This window comes from Amphibalanus amphitrite, unplaced genomic scaffold (genome assembly GCF_019059575.1).
Source record: "Amphibalanus amphitrite isolate SeventyFive unplaced genomic scaffold, NRLGWU_Aamphi_draft 000072F_arrow, whole genome shotgun sequence".
Classification (NCBI taxonomy): Eukaryota; Metazoa; Arthropoda; class Thecostraca; order Balanomorpha; family Balanidae; genus Amphibalanus; species Amphibalanus amphitrite.
Window position 1 is genome coordinate 1,117,008 of NW_024881568.1, and position 18,739 is coordinate 1,135,746.

Consider the following 18,739-nt stretch of genomic DNA (forward strand, 5'->3'; position numbering starts at 1 on the left):
CCCGACGTCGGCTGGACCTCGGCTGGACGTCGAGTATAGGTATGCGGATTGCGGACGTTCCCGCCGTCCAGCCGACGTCGGGCTGAGCTTGGACCAAGGCTATATGGTTGGACCGATGTTGGGCCGACGTCGGCATGTTTACTGGGTTTCGCTTGGTACCGCGTTTGTTTCCGTAGCTGACCCTTATTTGCGGTGTTAGACAGGGAGCGAAAAACGTCCCCCAGGACTGTGATGGTTAGGATTGCCCCCGGGTCAGGCCGGGACCGGTTAATAAAAATAATTCATAGCTCAGGCGAGGTTCACGCCTGTTGTCCCTAAAAGCGAAGAAAAGCGATTGTGAAGTCAAAGTGACTCTTTCTGGGTGATAAAAGGGACGTCGAATATGGAATAAACCATATTCCAGCCAATAGCCATTATAGAGTTCAGCCATAATAGCCATCAAGATTCCTTTACTACTCCAAGATTCCTTTATAGCCATCGTAGTCGAGTTCAGTAGGAATAAAATATGATACCAGTTTGACGGACATGCAAGTTATCTTTTGTTTCATCCGCGCAGTTTTTGTCGTCATTGCTAATGCCGCGCATTTCCCCAAAGGAGAGTGAGTTTTGGTGAGTTTTGAATAATTTTAAATTTGAATAGAAGTATGATCAAGATCGTGACATTAATTGGGTGAACTGAAGCTGCATAAGGTTAAATAGAATATTCGTGGTTATTTTTCCTTGATTTCAAAACGAAAACAAAAAAAATGCAACAAATGAAAATGCTCTTTCCCAAATGTGAACACAAAAAAAAACAGCAACCAACCAATTCAAATTCCAAACCGTCCTGTGGTCTGTAGGTGTTGTGTTGTTGTGTAACAGCAAAACGTAATTAATTTCTGGTGATTTCCTTTGTAATTATAGCAATAATTACTGGTAAAATAACAAGTAAGTATTGAAAAGTCCCATGTACGGTACCTAGGTAGAGTACTTCACTTTGACTTACGACGGATATACCAGACCTTTCAAGTATCTTCTCGATATGTCTGCAATATCTAATGGGATTATGATATCTATCGTGATCTTTCTAGTTAGTAACTGAGTGCTGCCTATGTGCTTACTCAGCAATTCTGCTGTCTACAATAGTCCTTGCCTCCTATTATGGTAGGATAGGTATCATTTGATTTAAGATCAGATGATATTGTTTTTGGTCAGTTTTTTTATCTCAAAAGACCTTCTTTTTCATTGTTGTTGAAAATAAAGGAAATATTTCAAATATGAAAGTTTTGTTTTCAAATAAATCAAGATGTGAAATTAATCGATACCTTTCTATTGACTACTGGTTACTGGTTAGGCATACATAGTTAAACTCAGGTGACATGATTATGTGCTATGAAGTACTTCATACTTGTCCAAAAATTTGCCAAGCATATTTCTAATCCTGGCTTTCACTTAATCAATGATCAAGGGAAAGGTCATGAAAAATATAAATTGACAAATATGTAATTTCAAGAGCTTTTTGTACCATGCTGTAGCACCAGTAAAGTAATCTTGGTACTACCAATCATTTATCTTTGATCAACATTTGCAGCTGGAGAGGATTTTGAGGATCTTATGGCCTATGGGGGATTTTGTGAACTCCTGGCATGGAGTGATTAGGGTTCCTTGAACACTTCACACCCCCTATCCTCATTCCATTTTATAAGCAATTGGCACCTGCCTGTATAATCCATTTCTTGGTCAATGTACTAGTCTCAACTACTACAAAACCTACCAAGTAATAATTACCTACAAATCTATAAAACTTTATTCACTTATGTTGACATTTTCAGAACTGTATGTTACCTACAGGCTACAAATAAAACATTGCTGATTCTTTTACTAACTTTAGGATAAAATTTCAGAGCAAGTAAGGTAGGGACAGCAGTGGAGAACTGTGTATTGTGGCATCATTTATTTACCTTAAGTCTTTTTCTTTTGTTCAAATTTTATCACAAAACTGTTTGAAGGTTGGTGACTGGATAAGATTTGGCTGGGCCCAATGAAAAGGCCACTCTCCACTGAACTAAGGTGCTGCCATTTTCAGCAAGTCACCTTTTTGCATCCTGGCTCACTCCTCAAAAGCCACCCACTCATTGCCAAGTTTTGATAAAAATCACGACATGTTACCACTGTTCTGTTTTGTTGCAACAATTCCTTCAATATCATTTGGTTTGCTTAATGCCTGTGTCCTGCATTTCAGAATAAATCATGCCACTAGACTTTGATGTAGAGACATTTCTTCACAACCTCAAGGCAACCAAGCCGCCATATGAGTGTCCGGTGGAGAGCTGCGGGAAGGTGTACAAGAGTTTCTCTGGAATCCAGGTGCATCTGGAGAACTATGACCACAGCATCCCCACACCAGTGTCTCAGTCCAAGTCAGGTGAGTGACATGTCAGATGATCGAGGAACAGGGGAGAGGCTGGTCTGAGATGGCAGTAACTATCATCCATATAGTGTGATCATACCCACATTTGTTTTTCATTGAGTTCGAGTTTTCATATTTGCAGTCTATTTTCTGCAGTGACTAGTGAGTTAAGGTAGTGCATGTTATGTCAATAAGGCTGGCAAATGTATTTACTTTGAAGACAGCTGAACTAATAATTCTGATCCATATATTTATCCATCTACCTGTCATCTCTCTTGGTCCCTTCATGTCTCTGCTCATTACATGACCGTAGCATTTCTATTGTCTGTGTTCTGCTGACTGCTAAGCCCATATACTAGCCTGGGTGTCTGCTGGAAGCCACCCCCACCTAACCCCTCTGCCCCATAGCGCGTAAGAAGGGGAAGGCGCGGCGCGGCGGCCAGGCGGCCGACCGGTCCCCCTCCCCAGCGCCCGTGCTTCCCGTGAAGGCGCAGCGCGAGCCACGCATCAGCTATGTGGACGCCACCAAGATGCTCGAGTACGAGACCGACGGCGGCCTGCTGACCTTCAGTATCTATGACAACCTCACCATCATGTCCAAGGTGAGGCCGTGGGGACCGACTGGGAGGAACAGCGCGAACTGTTCCGTAGTGGCGGACTGTTTTTGCAAGCCTTGGAGGATAATGCTGATTGCTGACAGCCGACTCGGTTTTTCACGAAGCACGGTTGTCCGCACAAATTACTTGGAATGTCACTAGGCAAGAGCTGTTAGACCGCTCATGTACCGAACGACGTCTTTTTGAAGACTGCTTCTCAGTAACAAGTTGCGTAGAAGTACAGTGGTAGGTATGCATTCTGTCAGTTTGTCTACAATAACGTAACGAACACATTAGCTGCCATTCTTTCTTTATTCGACCGTTTGTTTGTCTTTGTTCCCCGATGTCACCCACCTCTCGCCCAGCAGCCCCTCGCCACCCCGCTGTCTGCTCACGGCTGCGCTGCCTGTCTCACAGACCGAGTACGAGGCGCTGGTGCCTCCTCCCCCGCCGGACCCGGTGGCCAGTCCTGAACCCGGTCAGCCGGCGGCCGCCGCGGCCCGGCACGGCACGCCGCGGCCGCCGGGCCGCTCGGCCAGCGGGGAGACAGCCACGCGCCACCCGAGCCAGTCCGGGGACGAGCGGCGGCACCGGGCGCTGCCCGAGGCGGCCTTCTCAGAGGACGACGACTACCAGCTGGACGACGCGCCGCCCATGCCGACCAACTACATACGGTCAGTGGCTGTACCACTAGTGTACAGGGTGTCCGGAAAGTCATGGCGCTTTTCAATTTTTCGCAAACAAATGCGGCTGGTTCATATATATTTAACAACTGGATGAAACAATGATCGGGGACAACAAGAGACATCCTTCCGCCAACTGTTCACTCGATATAGCCGCCGTCGGCGGCGACGACGGCCTCGACGCGGGGGCGGAAGCCCTTGCATGTCTTGACGATGTATGCCGCCTCCAGACCCTCCCACGCTGCCACGATGCGAGCCTTCAGCGACTCCAGGTTGGGATGAGAGGTAGCCTGGACCTCATCCTGCAAGACGCTCCACACGCTGTAATCGAGAGGGTTGAGGTCGGGGGACTGAGGCGGCCACATCTTCTTTTGCCAGAAGTGGTCTGGCCCGCCCAGCTCCTCTGTCAGCTTGGCTTGGACGGCGGCAGCGTTGTGGGCGGGCGCTCCGTCCTGTTGAAACACGAAGTTGCCCTCCGGGTAAGTCGCCTTGATCCACGGGATGACGTGCCTGTCCAGGAGCTCCTCGTAGACCAGCCTGTTGATCTTTTCGTTGGCATCAACGAAGATGATGGGACATTTCTGCCCGTCCGATCCGATGACCCCCAGGACCATCACCTTCTGCGGGTGCTTGTTGACTGGGTTGAACCGAATCCGGGGATCCACTTCGTCAACAGGCTTGTCGGACAAGTAGCGAGAGTTCCTTCGGTTGATCTGAGCGTCGACGTGGAACAGCTTCTCATCGGAAAAGATCCGAACGAAGCTGGAGGTCACTGGGCTCTTTAAGAAGTTCAAGAGCAACTTGCTTTTCTCCAGACGGCGAAGACGCGTGACCTCGGTTAGACGCGGCCTGTTCTGGATCACCCTGGACTTCATCCCCAAATCTTGGTGAATCAGTTCGTGCATGGATGACTTCGGAAAGCCGAACTTCTTTGCCAGTTTTCTGATCGGCTGCCGCGGATTCTCTTCGATTGCCGCTGACACGGCAGCCACGTTCTTGGCAGTTCTGACCGACCGGGGCCTTCCCGATCTGGGGGCATCTTCTAAAGAATCCCCACGTCGGATCTTGGCTTTCACCCGCTGAACCGTTCGCCGAGAAACGCCACATCGTGCTGCGACTTGCGCCTCGGTCATGCCGGACCCGGCCGCCGCGCGCAGACAGCCAGCGACAAGTTGCCTCTTCGTCTGTTTTTCCATGACTGAACGCAATTTCAAGGTCAAATTTACACGGCCCACGGCTGACCGGTCAGTGAGGGGTCACGCCTGCGGTGATTGGCTGATCGTCCACCAATCACAGCGCTCGTTAGACGGCATATAAGAGAAGCGCCAGGACTTTCCGGACACCCTGTACTGTACTGTGGGCACTGTGTGAATTGTACCATAGGTGATGTGTGAGCGTACCAGCTGGACGACGTTAGGTTAGGTGTGAATGTTGTATTGCGCAAAATAAAAAATACGTCATCATGTGCCAGCAGTATTGGTCTGAAGAATTTGATGTGTTTGTCGGTAACGCGATTCGTTATTTCTCATGTATTCAGAAACCTGTGAGTGCTTAGTTTGATGAACTGTCACGTAGCACTTTATGCGACACATTCCGACATGCATTTTAGTTCACCCGTGTCCTGACCACCCGCCGTCCGTGTTCGTTTCTCCGCGCGCAGCTTTATCGAGAAATCTCTGGACGAGCTGGATGAGGAGGTAGAGTACGACATGGACGAGGAAGACGTGGCTTGGCTGGACATCACCAACCAGCAGCGCGCCGAGCGTGCGCTGGCACCAGTCAAAGACGCCGACTTCGAGCTGCTGATGGACAGACTCGAGAAGGAGAGCTACTTCCAGGTACAGAAGTGGAAATAACTGTGCTGTGACCAAGGGCAAACATGAGGGGCAATTCCGGTTAAATATTAGCTAGTTTGTTGCAGTAACACCCAGTATTTACCATGTCAGGCATGATCATCCTTGTCAGTGCGATAGATCGGATAAAATTGTACCCCGTCCCCGCTGGCACAGACGATAGTGGCTGACCTCCCCTCCCCTCTCCCCTCGGCAGGCACAGATAGTGTCATCTGACCAGTGACCCCTCTCCCCATTCCCCGGCAGGCGCAGACGACGGTGGGTACGAACGTGGCGCCGATCGACGAGGAGGCCGTCTGCTGCATCTGCATGGACGGCGAGTGCGAGAACAGCAACGTGATCCTGTTCTGCGACATGTGCAACCTGCCCGTGCACCAGGAGTGCTACGGCGTGCCGTACATCCCCGAGGGCCCCTGGTGGTGCCGCCGCTGTCTCCAGTCGCCCTCCCGAGCCGTCGACTGCGTGCTCTGCCCCAACAAGGGCGGCGCGTTCAAGCAGACGGACGATAACCGGTGGGCGCACGTGGTCTGTGCCCTCTGGGTGCCCGAGGTGTGCTTCGCTAACACGGTGAGTCGCCGGCGGACGGCGGGTGACCGGCCGTCTGAGATGTGTGTGATGGGTGCTGTGCTCCTATTATTCACTGTTGACTGAGTTCTCACTGGGCGCGTGTCCACTCGGCAGGTGTTTTTGGAGCCGATCGACAGTCTGGACCGCATCCCGCCGGCCCGCTGGAAATTATCTTGCTACATCTGCAAACAGAGGAACGTGGGCGCCTGCATACAGTGCCACAAGGACAAATGCTACACAGGTAAGTACTGGACTGTCGGTGACGTTTCTAGCCATGAAGCATGCTTTCATCTGTTGTGGATTATTTGTGAATTACATTATGGCAAGTTGATTCATTCCCGGAAGTCGTAGATAGTTATTTTCTTGGATATGTATTTTTCTTGGATATGAGATGCATCCCCAATCATTTTTGAAATCGGGCTGTCATCTGTTTAATATGAAATATATTTGTTGTTTGCATCCTCGATGTACGCAGACAAAGTCATATTCGAATTTTCACTTCGCATTTACCACTTGCTCCCGTTAGCTGAGCGTGCCAACTCGTTCCCCTCCCCCCACCACAAACCTCTTCTCTCTCCCCTCCGCAGCGTTTCACGTGACGTGCGCGCAGCAGGCGGGCATGCATATGAAGGTGGACGCCATTCGCGAGACGAGTAGCACGGGTACCTCGTTCATAGTGCGGAAGGCGGCCTACTGCGACATCCACACGCCCATCGACTCGGACGCGGTGAGCAGCTGGTGCAGGGGTGATCATGGTTGGGCGGCTTTGGAAGCGTGGCTGAGGGGTAGACGGTGGGTAAGAAATGTCACTGGCCATGCAGAAGCCACAGCTTTGAAGACTTTGTGGTTTTGTGCCGGTGGCTGTCCGGCGTCCACAGCTCTGAAGGCTCTGTGTAGTTTGTGACTGGTGTCTTTCTGACCATTCAGAAGCCGCAGCTGGACGAGGCGCCGATGGACTCGGCCCGCAAGGCGCAGGCCAAGGCCGAGTCGCGACAGAAGATGAGGAAGGCGCGTAAGATCCTGGCCGAGCGTCGGTCGGCGCTGCCAGTGGTGTCGGTACCCACCATACCGCCCGAGAGGTCAGTCAGGACTGGGAACAGACGGCCCGAGAGGTCAGTGAGGAGAGGGGGTCCGCTAGGGACAATACCAGCCGAGAGGTCAGTCAGGAGGGGGATCAGACCGCCACAGAGGTCAATGGGCAGGGGTCAGAGGACGGTGGTCAGGTCAAGGGGTGATGGCAAGGTCAGTCATGGTCGATGACCGTTGTCGACTGACGAAAAGAGGCTTAGTTGCGACGAAGGATAGGCTGAACGAGCTTATTAAAAACACCTGCACATAAAAATGATATCGGTATATCGGTCTGTGCCCGGACTTCGCCCAGTTTATTATCGAGATGGGTCTCTCAAATTTTGTGCCCCACCGTTACCCAGTGGCCGACCCTCCCCCCCCCCTCTCCCCCAGAGTGCAGCACCTGGCCTCTCTGATCGAGTGCCCCCGCAAGAACCACTTCATCCAGCGTCTGCTGGCCTACTGGACGCTGAAGCGCTACTCGCGGTACGGCGTGCCTCTGCTCCGACGACTGCAGGTGTCGGCCAAACAGGCCCGGCGAGCAGACTCCGGCGGACGTGACCCGCTCCAGGACAAGGTGGGAAAAAGAGAGGGCTCTGGGCTGGGCAGTGGGCCGTGGGCTGAAATGTGCCGGCTTTATTCGGTGAGTTATCCTAGTTTTGGCTGTATCGGAGGATGTAAGAATATCCGTTACTGAGTTTGTGCGGTGTTTTTCGTCCTCAGAACGAGATTCGTGAGCAGATTAAGTACTGGCAGCGGCTGAGACAGGACCTGGAGAAGGTCCGCCTGCTCTGTGAGCTCATCAGAAAACGGGAGAAAACCAAACGAGAACTCATCAAAGTGTGAGTCATGATGCAGCTGCAATGCGGTGTTGAAAATTGTGCTATTGTTTTATTACGATCTTTCTCTATAATTTCTGTACTTGAGCTTTCTGTTGGCTGAGGCGCACAACCTCTGGGGCTCGTGAATTTCTGCTATGGGACACTGAATGTGCCCGCTGACACCGCGCGTCCGATCCGCGCCTATCCCTGCAGCTCAGAGCGGGAGCGCCGTCTGCGTCTTGCACCGCTGCAGTTCTTCCTCGAGGGAGTGGTGGAGCAGATCAGCGCCCGAGACCAGGGCGGCATCTTCGCCGAGCCGGTGGACACAGATGAGGTAGGGGCGCCTGAGAGGATGGGGAGGGGGGTCTGCTGAGAGACCTGTAGCGGTCTGTGGGCGGTGAGCGACTGAGCAGGAATGTGCAACTGAGCTGATACGCCTTGATTGTGATTCTGAAACATAGAAGTGAACTTGCAAGATCAACTGGAGGGTACGGCTGGGTAGTTTGGTAATAAATGTTAGTGGTCGATGGCCAGCCTCGTGTAGCAACTATTTAGGGCAAAACAATTACATCGATTTTAGACGCCAAAATATTCGCACTAGCTTGACACTTGAAACGCAGCAACACGTCGGTATCACTGACGCTTGCCGTAGCATTATATTGGGAGCTGCTAGGCCTTGTTAATTCACGTATTTAGAGACTGTCACCGTAAATTTTTCCGCCGACTAGAAAATTGGTCCGGGTTGAATAATGAATATGACTCAAACAAAACATGACGCTTTCAATATTATTGAATGGCACTCATTTTCGCAGTCCGGACAAGCGAGAAAAATGGTATAGAACGTTTATTGTACTGTTGTTATTGGTGTTTTTGATACGTTTCTCTAGCGTTTTGCTAAATTTGAGATAACTAGATGTTGTGAGCTAGAAAGCTTATTTGCTCTGAGTCACTCGGTTTGCGTGCAGTCATGGAAGAGTTCATGTCTGCTTCCATGTGAAATACAAGCAACTGGAACGTTAGTCACATTCAGTTGCTCTATTTACCCTTCATTTTTATCGTCGCTTCCGTGGGTTTTACTTTCTCCTAATTTGGGTAACAATGGATTTGAAAGCCTTGTTTCTTATGTCTTGTCTGTCCTCAGGTATATTCTGATAAATATAATCACTAATCAGACAGCCAAGACCTTTCTGGATTATTTCACACCAATCACTCCGAAGTTTTCTCTTTTCATCGTTCCAAAGATGGCAGTGGCTGGCGCTAGTGGCCGATTTAATAAGCACACTTGTCGGTTCAAAGGAGCTTGTCTTCTTTTTTCCTATGGTCAGATATTTTGTATCGATAAAGAAGCCGTATATAAAGTATCTATTGTTAACATCGTCGGCTCGTGTCCACGTACACCAGTCGGTGTAACCCGTCCCCCCCCCCTGCCTCCACCATCAGGTGACCGACTACCTGTCGGTGATCTCGGAGCCGATGGACCTCTCCACCATGGCGCGCAAGGTGCGACAGCACGAGTACAGCTCGCTGCCCCAGCTAGTGGCCGACTTTGACCTGATGATCCAGAACTGCCTCACCTACAACGGACCGGCCACGCTCTTCTACAAGGCCGGCGTCAAACTGAGAGACGCAGTGAGTGGGCGATGGCGGGGCGGGGGTATATTACAGTGTGTTGATAAGGCTGTGTGTGTGAGTGTGAGTGAAGGCAGCAGTGAGTGATGATTGTGGTTTGCTTTTCTGGTCTCCGGTTAATTTGACGTAGGTGTTATCACGTGTTCACTGACTTTAAACCAGATGCTGTGTGTTTTGCTCAGTGTGGGACGGTGCTGGTGTCTAACCACTGTTGCTCGTCTCCCACAGGGCGGCGCGGTGCTGCGGAAGGCGGCCCGCGAGATGGAGCAGATCGGCTTTGACTCGGAGACGGGTCTGCTCCTGACTGAGCGGCCGCCGCAGCACGACGAGACGCTCACTGACGAGGACGTCCTCGAACAGGGTGAGGAAGACAGCGGCACGAGCGGTCTGTGTCTGCTGTGGGTGAGCTCGATATCACACTGAACGGCGGCTCACGGAGCCCCATATCTCTCATGATAATGCAACTGTTTCCGTAAGAGTTTGACGGCGCTCGAATATTGCAAACGCGTTGTTACCATCATTCCCTCCGTTTTAGTGAACCAACGTCTGTCCTGTGGCTTACCATCTCCGCTTCCATTGGACCAGTTTCTGTCCATTATCGCTTTGTTTCTCCGTTTCCAGTGGACCAGTTTCTGTCGAGCTCGTACCGTGAGACGATGAATGACGAGGAGCAGATGGACGCTCTGCTGCGGCACCTGGACCGGGTGACCGAGCTCAGACACGGCGGATCGCGCGTCAAGTGGACCAAGGCGCTACGGTGAGAGGGGGCGCAGGTCAACGACAGGCTACAGAGTGTGATACTCGGGTCAGTCTGATGGGTACAGGCTGCAGACTATATGGTGCTCTGGAACTCAGATGGGGGAGTGGGGTTAGAGAGGGAACTAAATAGGATACCCCAGTGACTGGTGGGGTGGGTGGAAACCTTACTGCGATAGCGCTGCACATGATATGTATTTCAAATAAAGTGCAGTAGCATTCTATATGCCACTGATTTCTTGGCCTCATTGTGTTTGAAGTGTCACTTGTATTGATGGAGACGACCTGACGCCCACGCCGCACCGTCTCCCCAGTGTGGAGATCTCCAAGCTGCGCCGGAAGAAGGCGCTGGCGCTGACGGGCGCCACGCCGGGCCGCCGTCCGGCGCCGGCCACCCCGGCCACGCCGTCCCAGCCGGGAGGCCACAAACGGAGGCGGGGTCACTCGGGGTCGTCAGGCTCAGGTGGGTACTGCAGGGACCGGTACTGGTACTGTCCGATGCAGACGTGGGTACTGCAGGGCTGGGACTCGTACCGCCTGGTGCAGCTGTTGTGGGTACTACAGGAATGGTACTGATTGGTACACGGACAGGTCGGTACAGTCCTGTCCTTAGCACAGAGGTCATGACTAAGGATTGTGGGTACAGTCAGGCTGGTTTCGCTAGTATTTCTCAGTTTGGATCAGTCAATTATGACTGGAATGCTGAGTGTGCATTCAGCGGGTTTATAATAGCGCAACAGCCTGTCCACCCAGTGATTCCCGTCCGTCTCTGTATGACTGCCGTTCCAGACGACGACTCGTCGGACGGTACGGAGGAGCCGGCGGAGACGGCCTCTGGACGCTCCAGAGACCCGTCTCCCCACGAGACAGAGCCGCAGAAGTCCCCTCCGGCGCCGCAGAAAAAACGGGCCCGTACCGCCGCCACCGGTCAGTTAGAAGTTAGGACAGGCGAGCGGTGACTAGGGAGGAGTGACAGTCCGCGGCTCTGGAGCAACCTCGGAGACAAATGTTACGGCAGCTTCTTGTCTTAGTACGCATTGGCCGTTGACTGCTTCTTGATTATCACAAATATGATTACTGATGGGTCAAGTAATTTTAGGCCTTAGCCTTTTTTCACTATAACGACCGTAAGCAGAGGGTGCAATCTGCGGCGCTGGCCGGGCAATATGTGACCGCCTGAGCTCGCTGGCATTTCTGTCCTCAGCCCTAGGTGAGGCACCTGTGACCGCGTATCTGTCAATGACGATCGACGTCTTTGTCCACAGAGGAGGGCTCGCCGGCCGACCCAAAGTCCGCCGCCGGCCGCCGGACCGTGCCGGGGAAGCGGGGCCGGCCCAGTGGGCGCCGCCCGCAGGCCAGGGGCGCCTCTACCGGCGGTGGCGGCGGCTCCTCGGGCGGCGAGAGTCGGGACGGCACCGAAGGCGGCGGGGAGGGCTCTGAGGCGCGGCCTGCGTCCCCCTCGGGCGGACGGCGACAGGGCGGGGGCGGCCGGCCGGCCGTCGGCGGCGCCGCCTCCAGTCCCGCCGGCGTCAACCGGCGGACGGCCGTGCTGTTCACCAAGAAGGCCGCCGGGATGAAGGTGGGCGAGACTGCAAGCTGTGTGTTTAACAGGCCGAGGGAGAGGAAGTTATTAGTGCTTTAGGAGCAGCAGGGAGGGAGCAGTAATAAACTGTGCTGAGTTGTGAGGGAGCAGGCCGGCTGACCGTACCAACTGTTACTACAGCTGTTGATCTGTGATGGGTGGTTAGTAGCAGCTCCTTAGAGCTGATGTCTTTGTCGCCTCTGATCATCGTGTTTGTGTTTTCAGGGGAGTCCGTCGCCGCAGAAGAAGGACGGCAGGAGGAAGTCGCGGTCCGGTCCGAGCCAGGCCGCCGCCGACGACCAGGAATCGGTACGACATATGGCACACACATTGTTATATATGATATAACAAGCTGAATATGTTTGGGGAGCTGAATCTCTCAGCGGTGTCCCGTCATGTTGTTTTGGGTGATGTGGTCGCTCAGTGGTTGTATTTGCACGGCCTTTGCAGTTGTATGTGTATTGTGTATCTCATGTTTGTAACGTAGTTCGCCGCGCTGATCATTTTCTGTTCATCACCCGCCCTCTCTCGCTCCGCAGGCTGGCCGCTCGAAGCCGTCGTCGTCGGGCGGCGGTCCGTCTCTGGCCAGTCGCGGGTCGGAGGAGCGGGACAGCGGGGACGACTTCCAGCCGCGCCACCGGGCCAGCTTCACTCAGTACCGACAGGGCAGAGGTGCGGTACGAGCCGCCGGCCGACCGTGCCGACGTGGCGGAGAGGGGGAGAGAGAGGTTGCCATTGGGGGTATACGGGGACTCGGTCGTAGGGACCGGCTGAGAGTTGCCACGCATGTAACGGTGTGAATTTCTGCTAATAAGTATTTACCTTAAGTATTTGCCTTAAGTAAAGGTCATTAGATACCCTTTCGAGTAATAAGACCCTTTACTCAAGAGGCGCCTCCTCCTCTTCTGATGAAGACGAGTTGGCTGCCATGCTTGTTGTCGCCATAAAATGACGACCACTGTTGTTAGTGACAGTAGCTACTGTTGTGTAATTAATAATCTCCGCTTTAGTTGAAATCTGTCCGACAATAGTGCCGTTTATATTTCCCTGAAACCACTAGGTCATTTCCCATATTTTCCCCACCGTTGTTATCCCTGACCCCTCGCCCTCCCCGCCTCTCCTTACCATCACCCTGACGCGACCCCTTGTTGCTCTGCCAGACGTGGCCCCCGGCTCTGACGAGGACACGGCCAGCGAGCCGGACGAGCTGCCGCCGCCCGGCCTGGAGACTGGATCAGAGGACTCCGAACTGGACTCTGAGCTCGAGGACGCCGACATCAGCAGCTCCGAGATCCCGCTGGAGCCGCTCGACATCGTCTGGGCCAAGTGCCGCGGCTTCCCCTGGTACCCGGCGCTGGTGAGTACTGGGTAGTCGGCCCGTCCCCTGGTATCCGGCACTGGTGAGAAGTCGGTCCGTCCCCTGGTACCCGGCAGTGGTGAGTACTGAGTAGTGAGTAGTGGGTCCGTCCCCTAGAACCCGGCACTGGTGAGTCGAGCACGGAGAACCGGAAGCATAATGACCTCGCTATCGATGCTCCCTTAAACCCAGCGAACAAACAAACAGCGCGGAGGACCGGGATGTATGACGTGCGTGGGGAGACGTGGTGACGTGGCGATAGGAGTTGGTCACGTTTGATGAAACGTGAAGGCTTTTCTTTTCCACGCTACATTAGCGTTTACTTAGTTGTTGTGTAATGCGCACGATCGCTTCACTCTACGTCAGCGTCAAAGAAATAGCGCTACGGGGTGAACACGGATATGTTGCAAATTGACGGCGAGTCCTGTAATGAGTTGAGTGCACATTGCACTTGCAATGTGCACAAGGATGTTGTTGCAAGGCTGGTAGTGTAATGAACCGTCAATTTAGAGAAAACCGTCTATCGTAATGAGCCTTAAGTCTAGCGAAGACTTTCAATTAATGTACCATCTGTGTATAACCGTCACCCAACTTAACCCTTCTCTCCCTGTCTTACACAGATAATCGACCCGAAGATGCCTCGGACGGGCTACTTCCACAACCTGGTGCCGATCCCGGTGCCGCCCGAGGACGTGCTGGCTCTGGCGGCCAACCACACCAGTCCCATGTACCTGGTGCTCTTCTTCGACGCCAAGCGCACCTGGTGAGTCTGGGAAGGGACTGGGGGTGGGTTCAGGCCGGCGTGGGATTTGGTCCGGGAGTGTGGGGGCGTCGAAGCTTGGTCGCATTGTGTAGAGTTTGTGTGTACAACTATTGCGGTTGGCGACGTGTGTAATGCTGTCGTGAGAAGTGGCGTTTGTATAAATAGGAAAACACGCCATTTACAGTTAACATTTACAGTTAAATCAAGGGTTTCATGCACTTCGAGTAGACCACAAAGAATCGACTCGTGGCCTTTGAGACTCTGCGTCGCCGTTATTTAGTTTGTCCTTTTCAGTCCCCTTTTTCTGACCCCGCCCCGGTTCTCTGCCCGTTCTCAGGCAGTGGCTGCCGCGCACCAAGCTGGAACCACTCGGCGTGGACCCGTCCCTCGACAAGGCCAAGCTAGTTGAGTCGCGTAAAGCCAACGACAGGAAAGCAGTTAAGACCGCCTACGAGAAGGCGATCCTTCACCAGTGCCGCGTCACTGGCAAGAGCGCCAAGTTCAGTCTGGAGGACAAGGACAAGTCGGCCGTGGACGTCTACTACAAGAATATGACCTGAGCGCGGTCAGTCCGGCCGCCGGCAGATGGGGAGGGGTGGGAAGGGGGGCTCCCTCCCCAGTGAGGTCGCGGGAGAGACGGGAGAGGGAGAGGGAATGCCAGAGGCACTTCATCCCAGTGAGATTGTGTGTACAAAGATGGCACCGTATACGTTCCCGGAGTGATGGCCAGAAGGTAGCTGAAATATTTTGCTCGAACACGTAAATCATGACTACACGTTTAAACCCCTACACTTCCCTAGATGAGGAAGGTAACACGGAAGCTGATAACGCCCAGCACTGTGTAGCCCGGGTAGTCCCGTTCGGGGGGGGGGGGGGTGAGGGTGCCGAGTTCTGCGGGCGACTCCGTCCCGTACCGTCCGACCCTCACCGCCAGGTGAGGCGGCGAGGGCCGGGAGTCGGGCCCCGGTTGTGTCCCGATAGGCTGCCTCGTGGTTGGCGGGAACGTTGGACGTGTGAGCTCATGTAGCGTGGGCGGCATTTATGGCACCATACCGGGTACGCGTGGTCTCATCATGTGGCGAATTACCCAGACTGTGATGTGTGGCGGCGCTGTTAGCATCTCATCGTCTTCATCGCATTCAGTTCCCATCAGCACCATACGAGAGCGTAGGACGATGATGTGGCATAATTAGGAGGTGCTATTTTTATGTGCGCCGATAAAACATTTTCCGTAAATATACAGAGAAGTCTGACATCAGGGTGTCAAAACTGAAGTGATTCTGAATGCTAATTGCTAATTCAACTAATTTGTAGGACCTCACTTAGTAAGAGGATCAAGTACGAGGAATTTAATGAAATGGAAATGCTCGGGAAGTTGTGGGTCTGCTATGGTATGATGATCATTACGAGTTCACATTATGTCTTCGGAATTTCTTCGTGATCGGCTGACACCACTTTTTTACTTCAAGGATTATGTATTCGTATTGCATCAAAATGACCACCATATAAATAAGCAATGACACATGTAAAACATAGTATACACTTTTTAAAACAAACCGGTGCTGTAAGACATCTTTTCAAACAGCCTGTAAAAGACTCGCGAGCTTCTAGAAGCGAAGAGATGCTGGAAGTCAGCTTATCGAAACCACACAAAATTATCTATAAAATACACCTACGCCTTGACGTTATAAAATCCTTCGAGCGCACCATTAGAATATTTTTCGGCATTCAAACCCATCCGCGATTGACGGCGGCAGCTCTCAGCCTGTCACTCCTCCGGCGCTGTAAGACGAGGCTGCCGGTCCCCACATCAGGGCGTGAGGTAGGAGGAGGTCCTTCGCCAGCTGTCACCCCGCCCCGGCCAGCGGTCAGGGGAGGTCAGCCAGCGCGCCAGGGTCGCCGGGCGGGTCGGACACCCCTGGCCGGTCTCTGCTGCAGTGACCCGTCTCCTCGGGCCGCGACCCGCCGCCGGGGAGAAGGTCCGTGACCTGACCTGACCTCGGCGACAGGCCGGGGACGGGGTGAGAGTCCGTGGTGAGAGTCCGTGGGCCGGTGAGCGGCCGGGTGAGCTGAACTGGCCCGCGGGGCCACTCGGTGGCGGCGGCGTGCAGGGCGGCCGAGGGGATGCCGACTGGAGCCCCGTGTCCAGCAGGGAGTGCACTGGCAGCGAGTGGTGGCTGTGGTACCTGGAGAGTGGAAAGCATACACAGTGAAGGTCTGACATCAGATCGTGCATTAGTTCACAACACACACCGTTCTGATCCATTACCCCGAGCCCGTCCTTGCGTCATCCTCCCGACCATCCCCTCGCCGTGTCCTCACCCGGAGCCGTGCAGCCTCCCGGCCACCAGCAGCCAGTCGGAGCTGAGCTGGCCCAGCTGCTGCACGTCCCACGAGTCGCAGACGGTCCAGCGCAGCAGCGCGCGCAGCCGGCGCCCCAGCCGGCCCAGCTCGCGCAGGTACAGCGGCCAGTTGTCCTGCCGAGAACACGGCAGCTCCGGTCAGACGGCGGGCGGACAGGACATGTGGTTACAGAGCAGTGTCAGGGGACCGGGACGGCGTCTGGGGCGGCGGGTGCCGCGGCTCACCCGACAGATCCTGTGTCGTAGCAGGGTGTCCCTGGCGCCGGCTCACCCGACAGATCCTGTGTCGCAGCAGGGTGTCCCTGGCGCGCTGCAGCCGGCACCACTCGTCCAGCAGGCCCTGCGGCACGGCGTCGTGGGCGGCCAGCGCCAGCTCCATGTGAGCCATCAGGGTGACCCGCCGCGCCTCCAGCCACTCGTGCTGGTCCTCCACTGACATCTGCCGGAAGACGGGGAAAACTGGAGTTGGTGCTATGCTCGCTAGGTTTCTGATAGGTGACAGGTTACTGTCTTGTTCGTCCGTTCAAAGCAGAAACATTTTTAGGCATTTATCGTTTATATCCACTGTTCCTCTGTTCCAGAGCCCAGATTCTTCGACCGAAAGCGTGCAGACTCCATGGGCTATTGAATACCAAAAACCTTCTAAGCCCTCATAGATCGGTGTAATGTCGTCTCCGCTTAGGGTGAGGCCTTTTATACCTGCTGGTGACGTCTTTCCAAGATTGTGTGAGACAGTCACATCCTAAATATTTGAACCCTTCCCGCATGCTTTGAGAGCGGTCTTCACCGCTGACTCCAGCACAATTGTATTGTCCCCGCCCACTCTGAAGTGATGTAACTCTCAACCAAAACACGTCAGCCGGTGCCGCGCTGACGCGACTGACCTGTGCCCGCGGCTGTATGGGCGGCGGCGTCTGTAGATCCAGCACAAACTTCTCGTACCGGGAGACGTCCCAGCTGGGCTCCATCTGTCGCCACATGTCGACCGGCACTCCCCAGGGCACTCTGAGTGGCACTCCGCGGACGGTTCTCGACTCTCTCGGGGCACTCCGCGGACAGCACCTCACCACCGCCGCACTCTGTGGTCGGCACTCTCTCAGGGCACTCCCCCCGGACACTCTCGTTATCACTCTCCGGTCGGCACTCTACCGGGACACTCCCTGTCCATGGAGCACGAGCACTCCTCGGGGGACCTCTACCAGGACTCCCTCGGACAGCACTCCGCCAAAAACTCGGCTCGGTCTGCGGTCCGGCCGGTCAGCAGGGGCGGCAGTGACCTTGACACGGTCACAGCAGTGTCAGCGATTGGTCAATGATCAGAGGCGCTTCCAGGCTCCTCGTCTGTGCCGGCAGTGGTTACGGGATGCCGCAACCTCACTTTGATCTGTCTCACCTATCCTACTGGTGGCAAGACTGATTCGCTGCGGCCAGCGCCAGCCTTCATAGTTGTAAATATTTTTGATAATCACTGTTATCTTGAGGTTTATGCTATGCATGGCTGTGCTGTCCCTGAGGTTTAAAGTTTTAAATGCATTAAACGCTGCGTAGTTACTTAGGATTTCTGTGTTTGCTTTGTATTGCTTTATTTTGTACCGGCTGACCCAGTTCAAGTTGTGTAACATGTGTCAAATGTGTGTAGAAATCGAGACGTCGCTGACAGTTGACGTGTGCCCTTTAGCGTTTATTTTAACTTCTCTTACAGAAGCTGTCTTTCACGAGGGTATAGACGGCTGTAAGCGAGCACATGAAAGCAAACTTCGCTGCTTGCGACGGTTCCTCGTCAATCGGCGCTTCGTATGTGTCGTATCTACTATACATAGTTAGAAAATCATACACGCGACCCAACGTTATGTTCCTGAGTTATGAACTGACATTAGAATTATTTCGACAATAACGTTATAATATAAAGATAAGCAAAAGTGATGAAAACACTTCGGATGTGTTTATAACAATACACGTCGGCTGATTTGTACAAAACGAGCTTTTCTAGTCACCGTCATCAGCGTAACTTTGTTTTACCTTTTCGATCGATTGGCAACAGCTTTTCGCCAAAAAAAAAAAATAATACAAACCGTTCAGTAGTTAATTATGGTTTTTACTGACTTTTTAGTCTGGGGGGACAATACCCACACTTCCCTGTCTGTACTACGCACGCAAACTGGTGTATTCTGGTTACTTCTCTACCCTCCCACCCTGGACCCTGCTCCCCTGCTCCCCTGCCGCCCGTCCTGCCTCCCTCCGTCCGTCCCGCCTCCCTCTGTCCGCCGTCCGTCCCGCCGTCCGTCGCTCGCTCGCCGCGGGCCGGCCGCCGC

At 53.6% G+C, this 18,739-nt stretch overlaps 2 protein-coding genes across 3 annotated transcripts; one reads left to right on the top strand and one right to left on the bottom strand.

Annotated features, from left to right (window-relative positions):
• The first annotated feature begins 575 nt into the window (after positions 1-575).
• Positions 576-15,317, top strand: LOC122379135 (bromodomain-containing protein 1-like). Its single transcript, XM_043361080.1, has 23 exons — positions 576-597; positions 2,222-2,404; positions 2,798-2,991; positions 3,403-3,659; positions 5,329-5,506; positions 5,768-6,088; positions 6,203-6,329; positions 6,676-6,815; positions 7,016-7,167; positions 7,550-7,733; positions 7,880-7,998; positions 8,191-8,311; positions 9,418-9,606; positions 9,835-9,967; positions 10,228-10,363; positions 10,677-10,825; positions 11,152-11,289; positions 11,628-11,941; positions 12,170-12,253; positions 12,484-12,616; positions 13,105-13,301; positions 13,922-14,064; positions 14,402-15,317. The coding sequence occupies exons 2-23, from the start codon at positions 2,230-2,232 to the stop codon at positions 14,622-14,624; spliced, it is 3,807 nt and encodes a 1,268-aa protein (XP_043217015.1). The 5' UTR covers positions 576-597; positions 2,222-2,229; the 3' UTR covers positions 14,625-15,317.
• A 202-nt stretch (positions 15,318-15,519) lies between these two features.
• On the bottom strand, positions 15,520-17,738 carry LOC122379124 (translation initiation factor IF-2-like). 2 transcript variants are annotated; one of them, XM_043361066.1, is made up of 4 exons: positions 17,312-17,738; positions 16,699-16,866; positions 16,387-16,541; positions 15,520-16,250 (listed from the first exon to the last, which is right to left on the bottom strand). In XM_043361066.1, the coding sequence occupies exons 1-4, from the start codon at positions 17,405-17,407 to the stop codon at positions 15,875-15,877; spliced, it is 795 nt and encodes a 264-aa protein (XP_043217001.1). In that variant the 5' UTR covers positions 17,408-17,738; the 3' UTR covers positions 15,520-15,874. The 2 variants fall into 2 exon arrangements, with proteins under 2 accessions (XP_043217001.1, XP_043217002.1); XM_043361067.1 differs by having other exon boundaries at positions 16,653-16,866; positions 17,312-17,673.
• Positions 17,739-18,739: the final 1,001 nt, after the last annotated feature.